Here is a 22,359-nt window from a genome sequence, read left to right as displayed (position 1 = left end):
TAGAACTATCAATGTCAAACTGTCATCCAACCTGATCGTGATTTGTTTGTGTCACAAGCCTTGATGAAAAATTTCTTATCCACCATTCTATGAAAGGAAAAAACTTATGTAGTCATTTAGGTCCGCGTGGGCAATATAATATTGCCGATATATACTTGTAGGATAACAAATTGTGTATAAATGAGACTGTGGGTGTGTTTGTTGCTGACTTGTGCGTCAGTGTGGGGGTTCCCGGAGAGACGATCAATCGACAAGCAGCCAGACTTGCCGCAGCTGGCTCAGCAGCTGCAAGGCAAGAAAGACAATAGAGTAAGGGAAGCTCCGAGGGACTGTAAGGGGAAGTGTGCCTCGAGTATAGCTCAGAAGGCAGCTGCTGAAGCGAAGGCAGCACAAGCGGCACAGAACGCCGCGGGAGCTCAGGCGGCTCACATGGTAAGATTTATACTGTAACTGGTGTGTTTATTTAAATCAAGTGTCAAGTGCATCTGACATATCTATCAGCTGATTGTGTAATGGAAGATTTTCATTTAACTATTGAAGATTTCATGAAAGATTGGAGTCTACAGTGTTTTGTATTTTGATAACTTCAAAAAATTTATCCGTCATCTATCATTGATAAATTAAATGTTTCAGCGTTTGAGCCATGTTATGATGTTTGTGAGAAAATTATTTTGTCCATTCTTTTATAATTTTTCCAGGTTAAAACTCAATTAGCGGAGAAGGCACTACAAGCAGCTAAGGCAGCCGAGGCAGCGCTCGCTGGCAAACAGGCTGTCGTGGAGCAACTACAACAGGAGGTGAAGGAGGCAGAGGCTGTTGTAGCTGAGAACACAGCTGCGGTACACCAACAACAAGGAACTGTAAACGCTGCTGTGCAAGCTGCACAGCAAGCCACTGCTCAGGTGAGCTTTTAAATCATGTTCTACATATACTTACTCTCCAAACTCTTCCCTTTGCTTTAAACATCGTAGATGTCTGTTCTTTTAAAAATATCTTTAGCTATCAAGTATATTCACAAACTTCAGACTAATTTTACATTTAGCTAAATCAATTTTCCTTACTTTCATTTTTTTTTCTATGCTGCGTATCTTCAACAATTCCTACCCCACCAGATGAAAAGGAACGCAAAGTTTTACGAAGTATTTAACATTAAATGGCGAATTCATTGCGGTTACTACCATAATCCAGATTATTTCAATTCCAAATTTATTTGGTAGTAATTGTTGAAGTGCCTAATTTACTACAAGGAAGCTTCGTAAAACTTTGTTTTCTCTTTCCCATAAGGTCCATACGGGGTCAGGACGCCTTTCATCTTAATCAAGAGAAAATAATTTGAAGCAAACACGTCGTCCCAACGATGATTTGCATGTCATTGTGCTCATTTGTAGCAGCAGCCACAGTATTGTCTTGTGTCCCAGTCTGCTTCAGAGCATATTCAGGGAAACTATTACAATGTTTCTGCACAGGCGGTAAAAGGAAATAATTTTCAATCATAAGAATGGTGGATAATCGTTTATAAAATAATAATAAAATTTTCTGGAAATATACAAACTAAGACACACAATTTTATTTCGTTGTTTTCTTTATTTTTATCATCAAGCGGTAACTCTAACATGTAGATACACATCAGTTAGTATAGACAGTATTTTAAGAAGTTATCTTTTGTCTTACATTTTACAGCATAAACTTATGGTACAAGCCACACAACTAGCGGCACAACTGGAAAAGTCAGCGCACTGCGTTTTAGAGAAGACGAAATTCGGACTACAAGAGAAATGTCATAACCTATCGGAAGCGAGAGCAAGACTAGCACACTTGCAACACAAGCTACAATGCGCCTGCGCTGAGTGCGCGGCGACGAAGCAAGCCGCGCATTGCGCGTGCGAGGCGGCGCGGGCGGCTTGCGGCAATGCGCGGAGGAAGAAACACGTCATGAACCAGATTGCTGTGGCGCCAAAAGACAGCAAGCGAGGACGATGATCCAGAAAGTAAGGAAAGTATGGTTAAGTGATTGAAACATCAGCTCGGGGTCGGAAATTCGGTTTTGTGGCGGAGTGAAGAAAAAACAGTGGATTTTATCATACGACTCATCGTTGAAACTTAAGGAACGCAAGGCTTCATGGACAGATTTGGCATATTAAGTTTGAAAGTTCAGTCAATTTATCAGATATGGGTTTCGAATTGGAAATACTGTTACTCTGCTGCAGTGTTTTTTCTGCACCATTAAAAGAATTTCCGACAAATATCAGATCTTCAAGTCCGCCACTGATTCTGCGACATGAAATGAGTTTGATATCAGTTCCATCGTTATTGTCTTAAGAAACTTGTTTAAATGCACTAGCTGTCTATTTTAGCGGTTTAGCAACTGTAGTAATGTCTCCGCCTGTATTAGTTCTTTCTTGACCTTGTATTGTGCAGTTTTTTTGAATAATTTTACTTTTGATGTCAACCAACTGTAGGAAATGCCACACTTCCTGGAAATTCCTCATCAGTTATGATTTCTTGATCATTGTGCCTTTCTATAGATATTGCGACAAAATTTTCACAATCATGCCCAAAATTATATTTTACCTTTACATCTATTTACTATAGTTTCCAGTCTAAACAGTCTCAGTAGTGTCCGTTCGTAGGTTAATTTTGTATAAGCTAGGTAATTCACAGTTGGGTACTTACCAAATAACCACACAGGACATGAAGTTTATATTTTAGTTTTGACTTTTAGTGTTCACAGGCTTCTCAAAATGGATAACAATAGCAGCTTTTGCATTTCATTTTTAAAGGAATGTAAATATACTCTTACCGGACTTTTTATTTTCGAGAATGCGTGGATTACGACGAATTTACGATAATTTTGATTAGCTCGATTTACTGTAGTTTTATAATATTGTGTGTTAAGACGTTCGACGTATAAGCTTTTGATATGATGGATTTCGTTTAAGCTTCTGTTAATATAGTATGGATCATGATAATCTTGTTTTATTTTATTACTAATTATGCTACATAATTAATGCAACACATTGAAACATTTTAGCGATAGATATGTAATTTCACAAATAGTTTAAATCAAATACTTTCTACTGAAAAGTTGTTCGCTATCACACACATTTGATTACTACCGAAAACAGTATAACAGCTCCAGTCTTGCTGATACTCCATTTAGTCCTGATAACCCAAAAGATAAAAATAATTCTTGATATCATGTGGAAATTGAAAAACATTTTTAATTTATTATATCCTTTTAATATATATAGTTCATATAAAAGTAACTACTGCTAAACAACTTATGCTAGTATTGGGTTCTCCAATTCCTAACATCTTTTCTGTTATCTACAAATTACAATTACTTAATTTAAAGAAGGCATTTTAATAATACGGTGGAATTAAGTTAATATCTAGCTCGTTGTACATGAATAAAATGGAACGAGACAATAAAGCATGAAAAGAACCACACATAAGAAGTTATCATTTTGGAAGAATGATATCTCAAAGAGAATCGAAGATTATCAGACCTCCTATACTTAAAAAAACTTTTTATACACCTCCATACTACATGGGTATGAATTATGGTATGAATGATTGACTACTGACGATGTCTCTGTAGACCAAAATCCTAATCTTGCGATTTTTTTTGCTGTTAATTACATCAACATGGTCCAATGTTTATCATAGCACATCAAGTGAGTCCAAATCTTTTGTCCTGTAAGAGGTGAACTGTACTCGTATATAAATAATGAGCACAGATCATATTTCAATGTCTGTAATATGGTATACGGAGGTCTGGCAGTCGTCCGCTCTTGATCTATTCTATTTTAATCGAGTACTTTATCTTGGTTTACACTACTTATCTAAAGTAAAATAATTACGATAGTAGTATGGTACCAAATATTAATACTAACATTATTCTTCGACAGCTCCAACGGTTGTTTAGTCTGTCCATTTTTGGTAGAAGTGGAAAAAATACTTTAAATAGTCCAGTTTTGCGTAGTCACGTTAGGACACATAAATATAATCTTTATTTTTATCTTTGTTCATCAAGGGGGAATCATTTAACACCTACTGAAGATTCATTTCAATTTTGTCACTTCGCACATAAAATATCACACAAACTCTCGTATGTTCACTACCACCCACTCTCATTTCATTGCCCAGATAAGATCGTAACATTAAGTTAATTCTATTTGTCTACTATACTGAATGCATCATTCAGGTTCTGCGGACTGAACGCCAAGTTGCTGTGCTTGTAATTCACGTACGGAGAGTTGTTAGATGAAGGCAAGTCCATGTCCACGTAGCCGTGCAGCGGAGAGAACGTATCCTCGTCTTCATCATCATCGTACATCGGTGATTGCTGTGTCTTCGCCAGGAACCTCGCCGGAGGCTCTGCGTACTGTCCACCCACAATAATGTCATCTTCAAATTCATTCTGCTTATTCGGCTTCCATGGCCTATTCACAACTTTTGAATCAGCAAAGTAAAACGGTCTCTTTCTTCTAAAGAAGAATTTGTTATCTTGCATCACGTTATGCTTTTCAGCTGCATCTGCATCGAATGTGTCATCGTTGTAATCTTTGGGATGTGGAGTTACATAAACAGGCTGCTTCGCAAACGCAGGCCTATTCTTACTAAAAGCGTAGTCTGTGTCAGACTGTTGTACAAATTTATTGTTTGACCATTGATAGTCCGGTCTGTTGTACTCTTGAGCTTCGTATGGTGGTGATGTTTCTTGGAAGCTTTGGGGCGTTGAATAAACTTCATTGATTGGGTTGGGTTTCACAGGCGCACCATAAGAGTCAACAAGTGGATCTATATAACCATGTTTTTGCGATGGCTGATCTCTTACATAGGGCGCTGGTGGCTCTCCGAAATTTCCGTTTTCAGGTACGAAGAAGGAATAATGGGGCATTTTCACAACATGTCCAAAACTCGGTCTGCCATTTGGTTTCGTTTTAGGAATACCGTATTTCGGTTTAGGTTTTGATGCTCGCTTTTTATTAAGATTATTTACAGCTTTGTAGTCATGTACCCCAAATTTAGGTATAGCTCCCTTTTTTGGTTTTCCTTTACGGCCTTTCTTTCCAGGTTTCTTGGTTGCTTTGGGTGGCTTAATCTTTGGCCTCGGTGGTCCATATTTTGATTTCGGAGGTCCATATCTTGATTTCGATATTCTTCTGTAGATGACTTTAGGCTTCTGGAATATTCTGTCCATTGGGAAGTTATCAAGAATAACTGTCGCTTCTCGTTTGCTGATTTTTTTGACAGCTTGCGGTTCTTCTACTTCGGACTTGTTTTCTTCTGCTCTTGCGCATGATGCTGTCACTGTTATCTGGAATGGAAAAAGTTGGATTTTAGAACTTGGTTGAAAATGTAGCCGATCTGTCGAAAAGAGCAAAAGTCACTTAAAGTTACTCAGTCTAGCATCCTACATATTTCTAGCATCTAATTCAATTGAAGGACATTCAATTTATCTGTCTGTCGGTCATTTGTCATAGTTTTTGTATGACTTCTTACATTACTGCAACCAGCCCCAATATGGTCGCAGAATGCAAGTTTTTACGTGACGGTAATGATTTAAGAAAGTATGCGTTCGCCGATGCGCCACACACTTGATCTCTAGTTGCTAATACTAGGATCAACTTATCTGGTTGATTTAGCTTTGAAATTGTAAAAATACTAGAAGTGCCTCCAATAAAGTAAATACTACCAAGTTGTAGACTAAACCAACTACCTGGACTGCTTATCAAATTAAAAATAAATGGTTCTTCTATTGTGATGAATGTTGATCTAAGCATTGTTCATCGAGATAATTGAATAATGATCGCATTTAAAAACAAGCTGTCATCTTATGTTTAATGTTATTTATTTGATTTTGAGCACCGTCGAATAGGTATTTATTATTGCGGAAAGCTAAATACAAACATTAGGAGTGGTTAAAGCACCAGCCTCTCAAGTATGAGTGTACGGGTTCGATTCTACCTCAAGAAAGTGCCAATAAAACTTTTCAAAGTTAAGATAAGATGGATGCAAAAGTGAAGTAAAACATTTTGAGGATTCTAAGACATAAAGTCTAGAATATGCATTGACGGAACGTCGTGTATCTATAACGCTCATTCCTTCTCTCAATACGCACCTATACCTTTTGTTTTGAAAACTCAAAAATGAAAAATACCTATTGCAAAACCACTGTCACAACTCGAAACTAAGTCACGTATTACACAAAAATTTGCATACAAACGATGGCTCATAACATCTTTCTATGCAAATCCTGATCCCTAAGGTCTTAAGTACTGCATACAAAAATGTATGAAAGTATGGGTACGCGCATGCGTCACTTTCCCGTGCGTGATCTTATAATGTGACGGTAAATCTCAACTCTTGCGCAGTTTGTAAATGGCGATAGAATGTGGGCAGATAGCAGTTTTTGCTGTACAGTTTAACAGATGGTAGGAAAAGTAAAATGTTTTATGTGCGTGCCGTCTATGTTGACGTTGATAATGTCTTTAACGTGGATTTATACAATGCCTTTTTTATGGAAAATCTCCTACAAATAGTCTGCTCGAAGTTAGCAAAGAAACTTGTAATCAAATCCTGCAAACAAATAGTGTATGATACAATTCTTCACCCTTAAATGAAACCTGCGTTCAAAACAGCCTTTCATATTACGGTATTCAGCAACATTCATAGTTCTATTGTAGGTCAAAATGCAAGTAAAAATTCTTTAGACTACTTTCTAGGAAGAACAATGTGGGGTCAACTTGAAACCGTCAGTTTTTGACCCCTGTCTAACAAACATACATACTAATGCAAATATAATGTTGTTATGAGTGATTTAAATAAAAAACACGTGTTTTACATAATGTAATGTTTGTTTAAAGTCTAAAAGTGAAGTCTCTATTGAAGATAATGCAAATTAAGACATTTACAAACGTTTTTGCATACTTTCGTTTTTCTAAATTAATTCTTGAGATGCTTGTTTTGGGCTACTCCCAATTCTTGTTTGTTTTAATTATAGGCGTAGATACGATGAGGACTGCGGAATTGAGTATTCGAAAGTGATACTGCGACTCTAGTACACAATGCGCTTCAGAAAAAAGGAAGGTGGGTTTTAGTCAGTGACATATAGGCACTGTTCCACCCGCAGCAGGGTCATCTGATGTGAATAACCTCAACTAAAACATATGTTGTTTCTTTTTTTATCCTCTTCCTACATACATACATATTTATGGCATATGCTCTCCGCACATAAACGGTTCTGCACCTGATCTCTTTCCAGTCGTGTGGAATTACCGTTCCATCGGGCTATAAACCTGCACCTGTATCTGCGCAACTGGTCGTGCACTGTAATATGTTCTGCGTAGCTGGCATGATCTCCCTTTATAAGAGAATACCCGCCGTGGCCGGAAAAAGGCCTTGTACGTCATCCATCAACCATCAATTTACCACTTATAATTGAAATAGCTGAAGAATGTTACCCAGCATTGTGAAACCGATTTCCGTGAAAACAAAAATGCTAATAAAAATAAATAAACAATGAAACGATCATACATATCTATGTAATGACGATATATAACGTGTTGCAGAGTTAAACAATGTCAATAAGTCATATGATCTGATATACAATATTATAAACAGACAAACATACCGGTGTTGCAAAGTAAACAAATAAGCCAGTTCATCATACCTACTAGTATTACATTTTATGATGGGAAATCCTCAAATGACCCCTACCGCTGTGGGTTAGCAGCGTGTGTCAGACTCTTACTGACTTAAACCCATCATGTTCCTTCTTAAGCCCTTTATGTACCAGGGGCGCGGTAACTCGCGCGACCAACCCTACAGCCCGGGTAGGCTTCATCCATGTGCATGATCAAAACTTCGTCAAAACATATCCCCTATTAATTAGTGCCTAAGAGAAACAGAAAAAGCAGTTTCCGAACTATTGCCTGATGCCGTACAGAAGCATTTTTAGGGTTCCGTAGCCAAAATGGCAAAAACGGAACCCTTATAGTTTCGTCATGTCCGTCTGTCCGTCTGTCCGTCTGTCCGTCTGTCACAGCCGATTTACTCGGAAACTATAAGTACTACAGTGATGAAATTTGATGGGAATATGTGTTGTATGAACCGCTACAAAAATATGACACTAAATAGTAAAAAAAAGAATTGGGGGTGGGGCCCCCATACATGTAACTGAGGGATGAAATTTTTTTTTTCGATGTACATACTCGTGTGGGGTATCAATGGAAAGGTCTTTTAAAATGATATAAAGTTTTCTAAAAAACATTTTTCTTAAAGTGAACGGTTTTTGAGATATCAGCTCTCAAAGTCGTAAAAAGTATGTCCCCCCCCCTCTATTTTTATAACTACGGGGTATAAAATTCTAAAAAAAATAGAGGTGATGCATGCTAATTAACTCTTTCAACGATTTTTGGTTTGATCAAAGTATCTCTTATAGTTTTTGAGATAGGTTGATTTAACTGTAATTTACGGAACCCTTCGTGCACGAGTCCGACTCGCACTTGGCCGGTTTTTTAAATGACGAAACGATTTTTAAAAGAATTTGAAGTCTAGAAAAAATACATGTGCCTCATTTGGGCGCCAAAACAATATTAAACACTATTCGTACAAGTAACATATCCTAAGTAACTCATTTTATACCCATTGTTTTTGATACAAATGTACACAAAATCTCAAACCAGCTATGCATTGTTCTTACAAACAAGATAGATTTCCGTTAAGAAGACGGAAATAAGAGATCTCACAAGTTCACTGACATTGTTTTAACCGCAAGTTATTTACTGGATAGTGAGAATAATAAATTGCCTATTAATTCCAAGGGTACATTCTCGTGAACGGCTCCGAAGCTACTATTCACTTCAGGTTAGTCAAAATATATGAACCAAACGCTCGTACGTTAAAGTGGTTTAGCAATGAAAATAATTGATTGTTTCTTTGCATTGAGTAGGCTCAACTTATGAACCGATTAGAAAATTCTCTTTTCCTTAGAAAAGTACGCTATTCCCGCAAGCAAGGTACGCTATCCCCAAATGACAAAAACTTTAATATATCCAGGTACGGAAAGAAGTTCCCGGGGCGTGCGTGAAACTGCGAGAATATACTAGTATGCAATAAATGTGATCATGTGTTATCAGATTAATCTTAATTAAAAATTCTGACTGTATAAATTAATGATGATGAAGTAGGTATCTAAGAAATTCACTTTTATTTTCGCAAAAATGTTAATTATTATCGTAGCGGTAATCTATTTTCTCGTAAATATAAGATGTTAGAAAGGTATTTCACTATCACTTTGTTAAATAACAATTTAGCAAAGATCGTTAGATTGTTATTGTTGATACTTAATTTAATTAAAATTGTTTTCGCATACCTGTTACCATCCTGTTAATTTTATAGTGGCTACCACAGTTAAAATATCTTCCATGAGTTACATAACAACTGAAGATACAAACAAACACAATATTTTTTCTGATAGCATGCGAATGAAAAACGAAAGTATACGATCGAAGAACAAATAGCGCGCATATATTGTGAATTTTATCACGAATCATACAGTAGTTTGCTAATGAGACATTTTTTTCAGAGCTCAAACAGACAGTTGAATTTCCCGATTCTTTTACCCGCCTTTACACGCTAAAGATGGGCTATGTTTACCATGTTTCTAATGGTAGGTCTACCTATACGATTCAGAATTTATGTTTGTACAAATATCTGTATGAACTTAAAGTCTGAATAAAACCTAAAGTCTGAGTGGAATTATGATGACAAGATTATGTTTGTCCATTGGCTCACACTTTTGTATGCACCCATGTGTTTCGCAGACAAAATTCTATGAAAGTCTGTGTGAAGGTGGTATCGTGTAGACCCACCATAAGTCTACACAATTAAGGTGGTCTATGCTTAGTAGTCAATCAAGCAACTAATTAGTCGAAGGCTAAATGTGCGTTGCTAGACTAAACACCGTGAAATGCTTTCAGTTTCTCTACTTGAAAGTGGAAGTGCTCTGAAATAATTACACATTACTGCCCTGTTGGTCAAGTGGTCGTTAACACTTAAGCAGCTTTGTAAGTTTTCAGAAACAGACTTTTTTGACTGTTTTATAGGTGGGTGGAACGAAACCCTTCTTTTCCGAATACAACTCGTTTTGCAATAAATGTGAAATTAACATTACCTTTAGCCAACTTCGAACAATTAAAGCTTCTGGACAATATTTACATCAATGCAAAATACAAATGCGCAAGGTTCCAAAAGTCTTTGGACTCGAATGGCTGAGATCAGAATATCATCCTTAAAGAAAACATTTTCTGTCAAAACGACATCTGGCTTGGTGTCGTTGGATCATCCTTCATTTACAAGAACAAGTATAAGCTTACCTAAGCTAACAACCTACAATATAAGGTTCAGTAACTACACACAAATTAATCTTTTAATTCAACATCATAATAAAAAAACAAAACAAAGTATTCCTAACCCACTTCTCACAACAATAATAAACTTTACTATTACACAGTAATCTTCATAATCGGATTAAATAACATAATTAGGTACCACTTAACTACATACGAGTTGTTACAATGAAAACAATATGGCGACTAGCGAAAGTCTTTGTGGTAACTGACGATAGAAAAGTGTTTCGAAATCATGACTGTGATTCTATTTAATATTACTATAAGCCATTTTCTTTATTGGAAAAGTATTTTGCATATGGATATGAGTTTTCGCTATTATTGGCTCGATTTAAGTTGATTAAAGTAATACTTCATGTGGCATAATTATTTCTTTGTGGAAGTTATAAGTTACGTTAGATATTAGGACACGAAATCTTAAGTTTAATATTTTTAAAGCGGTTTAGTTTCGAGATGTCATGTTCTTAACCTGTTAAAAACACGAAACCGCTTAGTTATAGTATCATAAAGTTTCATAAAGTTTTCTAGGCAATATTGTTTGAGTTGTAGGAGTTACAGCCCCCAGGCATAGAAAGTCGCCCTTAACTGCTATATTAATAACAGTTGTTCAGAGAAAAGATTTATTTTGAGTACAAATCAACCTATAACTCGTAGTAGTTACTGATTTACGACACTCAATAGCATTATGGTCAATAAGTCAGTATTGATGGCAAAAAAATTACCAAACTCTTCAAATTATATCGAATTTTATAAAGGAAGGAGTTTTGCAACTAAATTAGCATCATCATCATCGTCAATATCATTTACTACTTATCAGCCTATCCGGTTGACCTAGTTCCCGTCATAACGCAAAATACCATGAAATAGATCTGGTGTAATAAGTTTCTCTAGTTCAACTGTATCATGTTACAGAAGTGAAAATTTACATGAAAGATCAGCATATCAAGTGGCTTAACCCACATAGTATATATTTAGGTTAATGTTAGTAATTATATTTTAGTTATGGCTTCTTTCTTTTTTACACACTCTATCTGCATCTCTTCTTATTCTAACTCTCCCATAACGGGCCTGTTGGAAAAAAATTCTTATGAAATAAGCTGCGCTTTTGTACTATGTGTTCTATTTTGTTCTTTTCTGTATTCTGTGTGTGTATCTGTACATGAACTATTAAATAAATAAATAAATAGTAAGTACTGTGTAACCTAGATCAGTTTATAATCATGTAAAGGGTCTAATAGTCACCAAACGCAACTACTACTGTCTCCAAGACCCCTCGTATTCGAGTTCCGGGTGAATCTGAAATGCTGTTAGACTTTAAAGAAACTTTCACCAAGCAGCCCAGAGACTGCACGTTAATGTTTGTCCTGCGCCTGATCTCTCTCCAGTCGTGTCAGATTTCCGTCCGATCGGGATAGGACAGTGAAGGAATAGATAGAGCACCTTCATCTGCACAAATCTCCTTAAAATGAGAACAGTCACCGTAGCCGAGTAATTATTACATCATGGTATTGTGAGGTACTTAACGTCTTCAAAACTTTGGTCCACCTTTACAATAATAATTGCCATAACGTTAGGTAAATAACGACCGAAGCTCTCTGTATATGATATAACCTATTCATCATTTAACTGCTTTACAGTCAGTTTTATATTGAACTGGGAAAAGTATTTTAGAGTCTTCTATTGATGAAATTCAAAGAAGTGGCAATTATGATAATAATTACTATTGTTGTATTCTTCTTTTTAAGTCATAGCAAGTATACTCGATTATTTTTATTTTATTATTATTATTTACAATCCGATTTCCTGTTTTTTCACTCGCGTGTTGAGGAAATTACTTCCGCATCCGAATATAAAATAATAATAGCCCATTTTACTCGGGAATGACGTAAGGATGCTTCCTAATTGGTTCAGCAGTTTCGGCGCGTTCACGATACAAACAAACAAATAAGAATATGTTTCCTTTTTGTTATATTAGTAAAGAAGTACAGATTTACAAAATCATCATTTTAACAAAATTGGAAACCGAAATTCCCACACATAAATCTCTTAACTTTTCGCCACTTACCCATTCGAATCGATATCAACTTATACCAATTACTTATGTGCATTATTAATCGTTCAAACGCCTCTTATAGACACGACAAAACAACTTCTAAAAACCAGTGTTTCTTGAAACGTGAATTAAAGTCGGTAAATACTGGAAAATCATGGTATGTTCTCTTGTACTATAAAAATACTTCGATTTTTACTAGAAAACTCCAACTTTCCCAGCAAAATAGAAGCCAAATTAACGAGAGATAGATAGGAAAGACATAGGGAGGATTCTAGGAAGATAGGAAACGTTTTAAGTTCTTTGACTCATGAAAATGAAGAGATTGTATAATGGTAAATTTATGAAAACAGAAGTGGAATAACATATAGAAAACTAATGTGAACTAAAATTCTCTTGTCTACATAGGTACTATATAGCCCGACACTCCTTAAAACCATTTTTGTTAATTTATCCACAGAAGCTGTTGATGGTCCTTTGCTAAATAAATAAATACAGTGTCACATTGTGGGTCTTTATTGCCTTCTTTTCTAAAGTCGGGTGAGAAGGAGTTAGAGGTAAACAACCTAGGTACTTAATCATATTTGAAAGTGAATATTCTTCTCTGTAGATAATATTACGTGTGTCTAGTTACGCTAGCTGTACACAAACAACATTAACCATTTTCTATCACTAACAAGAAACATCTTAACTTTTTCTATTGCTTTTTCAACTGACAATCGAGTAATTTACGAGATGAATAAGTGATTCGATTAAAGTTAATGTATTTATTGAACCGGCTTTAAGTATATTACGACGGTATTTTGTGCATCATCATCTTTCTAGCCTTTTCTTAACTATGTTGGGGTCGGCTTCCGGTCTAAACAGATGCAGCTGAGTACCAGTGCTTTACAAGGAGCGACTGCCCTATCTGACCTCCTTAACCTAGTTACCCGAGCAACTGTTTAGACTGATTGTCAGACTTACTAGCTTCTGACTACCCATAACGACTGCTTTAGATGTTTCGAATGACATCAGATATTATTGTTTATTAACTGATGATTTTATCTATTGATATTTAATTAGGTAGTTGTTATGTTTATTTAGGAAACCTAAATAGATGTTATGATTTGGTCACGAAAATTGTTATTGTTTTGTTTTTTATAATACATCATCCGTTTGGCATTTCTCGTCTTTCCTTCCTCTGTGGTCATGTGTGTATGTAAACATAAATATTGACTAGTGAGATAATCTTTAGGTAATTTAAACATCATCATCATCATCATCCTCCTGCCCTTATCCCAATTTTATTTGTAATTTAAACAGTACTGTTCTAAAGGTATATGAGTCGTAGGTATATCCGGGAAAATACATAATGGCATCCAGAACCCGATGGGTCAGTAATCCGACACGATTGGAGAGAGATCACAAGCAGGACCGACATTAACGTGCTCTCCGATGCACGGGTGTATCAATCACCAACTTCGACCAGACTCTACTTCCTAGTAACTGCTTATATTTCCAAATCAGATGCATTCGCCTCTAAATATAAGCAATTTGGCAGATTTGAGAAAATTCGTCACTAGGACTTGTTAGATGATTAAACCTGCAGATCAGTCGATAATAAATTATGCAGGAAATAATGCCAAAAGCTACTTATTTCTCGGGGAAAAGTTTCCAAGGAAATGAGTTGCTGTGATTAATTATTAGGTACCTACAATGATGAAATGATTTAATGTACTTTTAATAAGAGTCGAGTGCAAGTGTTTAAACCTATCAGAGCTGAAAGAAATGACAATCTAACATTCTATTGTGAATTCTATTGTTTCTGGTACTTGAATATTATTATTCAAAATTGGATAGTTATTTTCTTCGCTTGCCGTTGTGCTATCTTCCGTCAAAAGCTAGTATAGGATTGCTTTTTCTCAATTTGCCAGGTGCTCTGAATTTTTTCAGTAAAAAAAATAATGATGCTACGAAATGTCAAGCTTTCATGGACTACATTCCATGAAAGCATTCAAAAGTTTTGTCCACCTTCATCTATCAATTTTTGTCCGAGTCCATTAAAAGGATAAAAGTATGTCCCTGTAGTACCTTCCATTGGCATCCACCTCTTTGAGTAGACTGTATTTTTGGTGTATTAGCAATTGAAAGGCATTCTGAAGTTGCTAAAGCTCGTCGTATGTTTATGTTTCCTTGAACCTCTGAAGGTGGATATTTATCAAACTTAATTAGTAGATATTATAAGCTAGTTCTTGGAATGTACACAACGTCTTATTAAGGTATTTGCTAGAAATTCTAACGGGCTCTAAGTATACGGGTATATTCCTGATCAGAATGGGACCAGTTTTTCTAATGATAAAGGTGGTCAATGTCTAAACGGTATTATTAAAGTATCTTGTTTCTCTAGAAAAACATAGTATTATATAAAGTCAATATACCTAATTAGAGTTGTAATTATTTTATTGGTAGGATATATTTTAAATTAATTTTAATTGCATTAAATAAGCTAAGATTTTTAATAACAAATGAGCCTTCGGCTATTGCTTAATTATTAATCCAAAATCAATGATACTAGAACCCTTGATAATATATTCAAAATATTTAAAAAAGTACACTCACCGTCAAAACAATATAACACAAAACATCAGCCAACTGCATTATCACAACACAAATTTTCTCGGCGACTGTACGAGCATGGACGCGACTGTCCAAGTCGAAAGCTTGTGAACGAGTGGTTGAGCCCAAGTGGATAGTGGATAGCTACTGAGTATCCGACTGTGACGGATTCTATAGAGGTGATGAAACCGCTTAGCAATTGTTTTTTGTTTGTTTTTAGTTTAATTTTGCAGTGATGTCATTGATTAGGATGGTAGGTGCCTTATGTTGGTATATATCATAGAAGTGATGTTAGAAAGGCTCTCAGTGAAATAGTTTATTAAAAGATTATCGGTCTCGAATATAAAGACGATATTATCATCATATCTCTCACTGCTGAACGTAGGCTGTAGGAAAAGACATGGCCTAGGATAATTTAATTATTAGCACTCACTTGCTGTGATTTTTTGCCCATTGATATTTATTTGGGAAACTACAATTATCCAAACATATTTTCGACAATTTCTTTTATGAAAAACCCAAATATAGTAAAAGATTTTTTAGGTATTGACAGTTAATTAGAGCCCCTTCAATTCTGATAATCTTGCTTAATAAAGTATCTTCCCACTGTATCTTAATATTACAAGAATTGTAATTTTCACAGTAAGTAAGACAGCTGACATTATAGAGATGAAATTAAAAATTAGAGTTCATAGATCCAAAGTATTCTTTATTCTAGTGAGATATTCTTTTGCCAAGGAAAAAGACTTGCAATGTGTGATACACTAATGATTGTATAGCTGTTCTGATACTACCAGATATAAATAATCTGTATGCAACAAAATTTGACCCTAATCCCTATTTTTTTTTAATCTACGGGTGATTAATCAACTCTATACAATTCCTAATGTAGTAGGCGCACGCGCAACTCTCACATTGACTTTGTTTATTTATTGTTGATTTATTATCTTTATAAACAATGTCTTCGAATTACTCAACGGTTCCTTTGTAATTATTATTTGTTTTTCAATATTTGACGGACGACATAGTTGTCTGAAGTTATGTTTCGTGAAAGAAAGAAGTACATTATAAATGTAAACTTTTCATTATCTCATTTCCCGTGGTTTCACTCGCATCCCGGAAGAACCTCTTCCGTTAACTGGACAAAATTATAGTCTATGTCACTCGGGAATAGTCTACCTTTCCAACGGTGCAAGAACCTTTTAAATCGGTTCAGACTTTTTGGAGCCCTTTGGGTACATCCCAACAAACAAAAAAATCTTATCTTTATAGTTAGAGAGAACTAATTGCCATCACTCTTCGTCATTTTTTTTAAAGACTGATGCATCTCTGGTGATAACCATCTATCAACTATCAATCAATTGTCGCATTCTTTGCCACAATTGATTGACAGTATAATATATTTGTCACTATTAAAGAGATACCTAATGTTTTTGCAGCGATTTGAAACTTTTTGAAAGAAATGATAGGTGAGGAGACCTAATAAGGAGGCCTTGCTCAGAAGTGACAGTGGGTAAATTATTTACTTCTGGACCTTTTGGCGCTACGTATAAATGATTTTCAGATATAACAAATAGGTAGAAAAATATATTTTCCATTTAAAATGCTTATTTCTATCGATGCCATATGTGTTTTATTTAAAACTGACGTTTACGCCATCTACGTTCAATGTGCAGAACTTTATGTATCTGCTACATAAGTACAAAGAAAGTAGTTAGTGAAAGGTAAGCTGAATGGCGTTGTCTACTTCCAACAGTTTTGGATGGTATTATATAATAAATCAATTATAACAATTAAACTTCTTAAATAACTGCGTTTTTTGTATTGTAACTTTACGAACAAAGACTGCATACCTGCTTATTTTAATTTTGGGAAAAGTGTACCTACATCCCTACTACATACCTACAGAGTAGTTCAAAACTCTAGCTAGCTAGACTGATCCTTTAAATAAATCATGATTGTTATTACTTTATATAACTGAGGACTAGTTACATTAATTAGGTCAGAGCAGGAAGACAAAGAAGTAGAATAACTTTGTACATTATAAATATCCTATTCTTACTTCGGGACATTTTAACGAAAGTGGTTGTTTTCCATTATCATTAACCAGTAAATAAAAAATCATGTCAGTGTCATGAAAAATTTATTTGATTTTCTTTTAATTACATTATGTATTACGATATGCTAAAATAAATACAGAAATTGTTCGGATAACTTTATCTTATTTATAATTATGTTCATTTAAATAATTATGAATAATTATAATTAATTCAATAATACACGGTTAAGCTTCTAAACCTAGTTATTTATTTACAATTTAATTAATAAATTAGAGTAAAATTATGGTGATTTTTAATTAATGGAAAATATGTTGGTTGAACACACGTTTTGTTTAAGTATTAATGTCTGTTTATTTTGACAATTCCATCATTGGACTTTTAAAAACTAATAAGTTTTATTTCAAAGCTTTGCAAAATTTAAATTCTGAGAGATTTTGCTACAAAAATTCAATATTTTGATATACTTTTTTGTGGTCATATTGCAAAACTCAAATTGCAAATTATTATTTTTTTTTGCATAATTTTTATGTAGGTATTAAAATAGTGAGCAATAAGTGATAGACTCCGTACAACCGTTTGTAACAAGAAACAGTTCACATGAGTCCTTAAAAACTTTAATTCAATAGCAAATATTTTCGTGTTCATTTGAGAATAATTTTTTAACTAATATTTTTTCAACTACCTATTCAATTTTTTTATTGGCAATTTACAACTGTCAATTTTTAAAGAAAAATCCATATGTAAGTGGTCCAATTTTGATATGTAATTTTTTAAAACTAATGATTTCAAAATGTGAATTTACATTTTTATATAATTCCGTATTGGAATCGAAAGTCACACAATGGAAGATTAAAATCGATTAGACTCGATACAATACAAAATCCTATAGTCGTACGACCCGTATCGACAAAACTATTTTTATTTTACAATAAGAAGACGAAATATTTTTTTGATTTTGGTTCCTTTGCGAATGACACTGATTTTAAGATTTTTTGCTATCCAAAAAAGACCTGGGACAAGCTAAGAGATTTTTTTTTATATTTTGCAATTATTCGAAAAAATATTAGAAATTTGGAAAGGCGTTTAGTAAGTCATAGTAATCTTTTTGTAGGAATAACATGTTTTATTCTTTGCTCTCATAAATAGGTACTAGAAATTAACAAAAAAACGTTTAGCTTAAAAAGCCATTAAAACTTTATATGACCTTTGTAGATAATTTCATCAAAAATCCAAAATTCAGTGTCAATCGCAATCCACCATCAAAATTTAAGCTATCTTAACACTAAGTCGACGGCGGAAGAGTCATTTGAACGCAAGGACACCGATGCCGTACCAACGTCGGTCACTGTAGCACAAATTATATTCAATTAATTCTTCAGCTGAATTTTTAGAGGTTTTAGAAACTTTAATTCAGAGTATTATAGAATATGAGAATATAAGATAATATAATAATAAGAAAAACAACTATAGTCAAATATCACTATCAAATTCAATAAAAGGATCTTTAAAACGATTTGAGAAAACATTAAGTTGAAGACACAGAAATTGATACAGATGAGATAAAGGGTTTTACATTTCATTATTCATCATTATAGCAAATCTTCGATTTTAATCATGTAGGTACAAATAAATTACATCCAGTATTTAACGCTCCCGATCTATATAATACAGAGGCATGTTTCAAAGAATAAGCTCATAAAACCGCTAAAACTCCAGCACATACAAGTACAGTAAATAAAAGAAATATAGTGGAAGGCACGACAAGTGTATTTACAATGCTACGTGGCGTTGGTTCGGCAGTGGATGCAGTCGACCAGAAGCTTGAAGACACAGTGCATAAGCAATAACGAGAAACTTATGAAGAACTTGATTCAAATTCCATAGCCTTAGATGGTTATAATAAAGATGTTGACAAAGGAATAGCTATGGAATCTGAATAAGGTCCATCATTAGTTGTTCTGTATATAGAAGCCACTGCAGGCTTTGGTTTCCAAATTTAAACATAGGAAGAAGAATTACAAACAATTTGATAATATTGAGATGTCAAAGGCTACTTGTTGGGTCGACTGCTGATTTCAAGTGAAAAGTGAACTTAAATTGCGTGCGTAATATAATGATATGTATTGCATAAATATTTCACTTTGATTTGAAACTGAGCGAAATTGAAATATAAGTTAAAATGTACCTTGTTTATACGAGGCTTGCCGCGTAACTTAAAGTACTGTGAAGTGCCTGTAACGATAGTAACACAAATTATAATAACAAACATAATTATAAATATAGATGTGGCATCTGACAATCAAAAAAATCGAATGCCTAGAGAAAGAGATATGGTATTGCATCATGACGACATGTCCCAAGGTTTGGATATTATTGTTAGAGATTGTTTATGTGATGTTGACCTCATATAAACAAGGCATTGAATTAAAAAAAATCCCCAGGTTATATCACACATAACAATTTTACAGAGATTTTTGAAAACAATCGTCCAATTATACCGAGGATTCGTCATTCAAATCGAATATAAAAAAATATTTACAAAAATAACCTAGACCTATGCTGTAACATTGCGTCGTGATCCGTACAATTTAAACTACTAAACGACTATACTTTAATATATTTGGATAAAATTCTCGAATTAAATATACATCAAGAAGTATCTACAAGTAGATACTGGAAGGACCCTGTTTAAGTCTAAAAGACCTAACGACCGATTCGGTCTCACCACTGAGCGAGGTACAAGAAAATCAAGTCTTGGTAACAAAGATTGCAATATTTTTCTAAGTATTTACGTTATAATAATTTTGAGAAGATTTCTTCGATGCAAACCGAAAAATCAGTTCCAAAATTCATGTCAAGTTTGGGAGTCAAAGAAAATTCATTGAGTGGCTTCAGCGGTATGATAATGTGAAGGATGGTAACGCCAAACCTGGGGAGGGGAGTATTCGACGGGGACCTCTTGCGCCGCCCCGCCAGCACCCCACATGAGCACCGTCTGCCGAGGCATCTCCGAGGCTTGAGGCTGCTGCATCCGCTCCTGCTCCGAGTTACTCGACCCAGCAGGACTCGGCCCAGGCACTACGGAAGGTGACCTCCTCTCCTGTCCCGTCACAGGACTCATATACCTGCCACTACTGTCCACGTACGTATACTCTCTCGAAGGCGGCCGATGGTATGTAGGAGCCACTTCGTACCCAGGCGGAGGGGCCGGTTCGAGGAAGCCATTCGGCGCGTAAGGAGTGTAATGGTAAGATAGAGGTTTATATTGATGGAAGAGGTTATCTGCTGTTAAGAATCTGTCGTCTAGAGGTGGCGGGGCGTAGTGTAAGGTTGGGGCTGGAGGGTATTCTCCGTAGGGGGCAGTGTAGGCGCCATTTAAATTGGTGTATGCTGCTGCAACTGCGTCTGCTGCTAAATAGTCCACGGGAGGCGGCGCAGGAGTTGTGGGAACTCTCCGTTTATTCCTACAAGTTGATAGGAAATCTCGAAGTTGCGTTTTGTATCTTCTGGCGGTTCGAGGAGGAGTTGTGACATTCGTTTCGCAGCCGGATAGCTGTTCCGTCTCCGAGAAGTAGAGGCTTGTGAGACCGGTGTCGAGGTAGCTCACTTTGAAGTCCATTGTCCTTTTACCGAGTAGGTCTCTACCTTCTTCTTCCCTGAAAATAAAGAAGATAAAAGATTAAAGTTTTTCAATAATTACCTTGATGAACTTTAACAATTTGTGTTTAAAATCTGAGATGGCACTTACATGAGCGGTCGATGCGTACTGATAACGAAGTCAGGTTTAGAATTTTTGTAGACTAGTCTGGAAGAGGTCTGCAGCCACTGCCACTGACCATCCTTTGTTTGGAAGCGATAAGCGATCATTCCGGAAGCACCTGTTTTTAATACTGAAACAGAAACAAGACCATTTTCAATACAGAACAAACAAAAAACAAACACTCTATTATTGTCACTAATGCAAGAAAATAAATTGTAAATGAGACAGTCATTTCTAAATATTTTGTGAAATAACTTACATTCTTGATGAGCGCTAGCAACGTAAGCCAGATCATCATAATGTACTAGATCATAGCCACCCATATTCGCCAGCTCAGCATCTGTGTAACCTAGCAACATTTTACCCCTGGAAAGAAAAAAAATACACTTTATCAGTTTACAATACACACTTTTTCAACCACCTTGTAGGTACAACAAAAACTACGAATTACTATGTTCTAAAATCACCAACTTATTATGTCCTATCGTATTATCATCATGCCACAAAAACTGTCTTTTTAAGGTTTTTTTTTTTATAATTTTCAGCTTCTTCGATTTTTATATTTTATAAAAAGAATCCAATATTATAGATCGACAGAGAAAATTCTAACTCACGATTTCATTAACCTTAGATCTATTGTTGTCTAAATATCTATTTTTTGTTGTAACCTTGCGGTATTCCCATTAATTAACAGAACCATTGTTCAGACACTATTCGAGTGTCAATTAACAATTTAATATGGTCCATATAAAATACTTCCGATCATTGATGATCTTTTATTGTAACCGTTTTTGCTAAATGTAGCGTTTCTGAATATTGAGGTATCTTTAGTGTTAAATGAAATGCTATGTATGTCTAACGACTTATTGTGTGTGTAACCTAATCTCTTTTTTCATACTTCATGAGAATTTTGTTATTTATAGAACCTAACTATGCTGACATTATTATTTATAGGTTTAAATATTTAGCTTAAAAATAATGATGGTTGTAGAGGTACAACTCGGTTACGAGTGCCTGCTATAACATTGTTCCTGTCCTGTGACGTAGGACTTAGCTGATGATGAAACTAAACCTCACACCCATCAGTCATCAGATCCTCAGTATTGTCATATGAAAACAAAGAAAAATCTTTGTATCCTTTGTCATCTATAAAGATACTGAAAAATAACTTTGTTTCCCTTACCGTTGATCCATAGAGACTAGAGACAGGTCGAGCTTGTGTTTGCTCTTGAACATGACTTCCTTCTGAGGGATTTCCAGAAGGCTGGGAGGTCCGAAGGGCGCGCATATTGCAAAGAGAGCTAATGGAGGTTCTTCTGTTTTCTTGTTCTGCCCGTGTAGCACTTTGATGCGACCTCGGATGTCAAGCCTCTGTGGATTTTAAAAGTGTGATTAGTAATATTTTCATCATTCATCTTGAATGTTTTATTTTTGTTATTTTGTATTTACATCCACTAGCCATATATGTTGGCC

General features: G+C 35.2%; 3 protein-coding genes across 5 annotated transcripts in view; 1 reads left to right on the top strand and 2 right to left on the bottom strand.

The window, feature by feature from the left end:
• Positions 1 to 2,969, top strand: LOC110374062 (tol-Pal system protein TolA). The gene is made up of 3 exons (XM_021331614.3): positions 1 to 432; positions 699 to 902; positions 1,681 to 2,969. The coding sequence occupies exons 1-3, from the start codon at positions 181 to 183 to the stop codon at positions 1,978 to 1,980; spliced, it is 756 nt and encodes a 251-aa protein (XP_021187289.1). The 5' UTR covers positions 1 to 180; the 3' UTR covers positions 1,981 to 2,969.
• A 246-nt stretch (positions 2,970 to 3,215) lies between these two features.
• On the bottom strand, positions 3,216 to 15,200 carry LOC110374029 (uncharacterized). Its single transcript, XM_021331551.3, has 2 exons — positions 15,070 to 15,200; positions 3,216 to 5,323 (listed from the first exon to the last, which is right to left on the bottom strand). Exons 1-2 carry the CDS (start codon positions 15,106 to 15,108, stop codon positions 4,175 to 4,177), a joined length of 1,188 nt encoding a protein of 395 aa, XP_021187226.3. The 5' UTR covers positions 15,109 to 15,200; the 3' UTR covers positions 3,216 to 4,174.
• Positions 15,201 to 18,311: 3,111 nt separating this feature from the next.
• Positions 18,312 to 22,359, bottom strand: part of LOC110374023 (aryl hydrocarbon receptor) — a 105,627-nt gene continuing 101,579 nt past the window's right edge. The window contains exons 5-10 of one of the 3 annotated variants that reach the window (XM_049837547.2): positions 22,070 to 22,257; positions 21,146 to 21,252; positions 20,875 to 21,016; positions 20,056 to 20,782; positions 19,312 to 19,358; positions 18,312 to 18,471 (exon numbers count right to left, since the gene is read on the bottom strand). In XM_049837547.2, the coding sequence (XP_049693504.1) occupies positions 19,317 to 19,358; positions 20,056 to 20,782; positions 20,875 to 21,016; positions 21,146 to 21,252; positions 22,070 to 22,257 (1,206 nt within the window). In that variant the 3' untranslated portion in view covers positions 18,312 to 18,471; positions 19,312 to 19,316. Of the gene's footprint in view, positions 18,472 to 18,767; positions 20,783 to 20,874; positions 21,017 to 21,145; positions 21,253 to 22,069; positions 22,258 to 22,359 lie in introns of those variants that run through there. The other 2 variants (XM_049837546.2, XM_049837548.2) reach the window with 2 other exon arrangements.

The sequence above is a fragment of the Helicoverpa armigera genome, chromosome 23 (assembly GCF_030705265.1).
Source record: "Helicoverpa armigera isolate CAAS_96S chromosome 23, ASM3070526v1, whole genome shotgun sequence".
Lineage (NCBI taxonomy): Eukaryota > Metazoa > Arthropoda > Insecta > Lepidoptera > Noctuidae > Helicoverpa > Helicoverpa armigera.
The sequence above is the reverse complement of the archived record's forward strand: the minus strand, read 5'-3'. Positions and strand labels throughout refer to the sequence as shown.

Excerpts from the sequence above, each read along its gene's own strand:
- LOC110374062 (XM_021331614.3), top strand. The coding sequence starts at position 181 with ATGAGACTGTGGGTGTGTTTGTTGCTGACTTGTGCGTCAGTGTGGGGG. Across the intron at positions 433-698 it reads GAGCTCAGGCGGCTCACATG|GTTAAAACTCAATTAGCGGA; the intron begins GTAAGATTTATA and ends TAATTTTTCCAG. Across the intron at positions 903-1,680 it reads CACAGCAAGCCACTGCTCAG|CATAAACTTATGGTACAAGC; the intron begins GTGAGCTTTTAA and ends TACATTTTACAG.
- LOC110374029 (XM_021331551.3), bottom strand. The coding sequence starts at position 15,108 with ATGCAGTTGGCTGATGTTTTGTGTTATATTGTTTTGACG. Across the intron at positions 5,324-15,069 it reads TGTGTTATATTGTTTTGACG|ATAACAGTGACAGCATCATG; the intron begins GTGAGTGTACTT and ends TTTCCATTCCAG.